At 44.4% G+C, this 248-nt stretch overlaps 1 protein-coding gene across 1 annotated transcript in view; it reads left to right on the top strand.

Moving 5' to 3' along the window:
* LOC119588735 (RB-associated KRAB zinc finger protein-like) overlaps nt 1-248 on the top strand; it is a gene marked incomplete at its 5' end in the record, with an annotated part of 9,606 nt that overhangs the window by 679 nt on the left and 8,679 nt on the right. Inside the window, 1 exon segment of the mRNA XM_037937375.1 lies at nt 48-103. Coding sequence (XP_037793303.1) covers nt 48-103 — 56 coding nt within the window.

The raw sequence follows: 248 nt of genomic DNA, 5'->3' as shown, positions 1-248 counted from the left end.
CCCCCGCCGGGGGGGGCCCGCGAGAAAAAAAGAAGGGATAATGGAAGAAGACGATTTCATACCTCCGGGAGCTCCAACCAAGGACTGTCCTACATGCAAGAAGGTGAGAAGTTGTGGCTGTTGCCAAGAGGACTAAGAGGAATTTTACATTACATTGTGAAGGTTGCCATATTATGATTGTTATTGTTATTTATGGTTGGTGGTAGATCTGGTGCTTCTCTACCCCAAAAAAAATTTAATGTTTATGG

The sequence above is a fragment of the Penaeus monodon genome, chromosome 24 (genome assembly GCF_015228065.2).
Source record: "Penaeus monodon isolate SGIC_2016 chromosome 24, NSTDA_Pmon_1, whole genome shotgun sequence".
Lineage (NCBI taxonomy): Eukaryota > Metazoa > Arthropoda > Malacostraca > Decapoda > Penaeidae > Penaeus > Penaeus monodon.
This window is presented reverse-complemented; position numbering and strand designations above follow the sequence as displayed.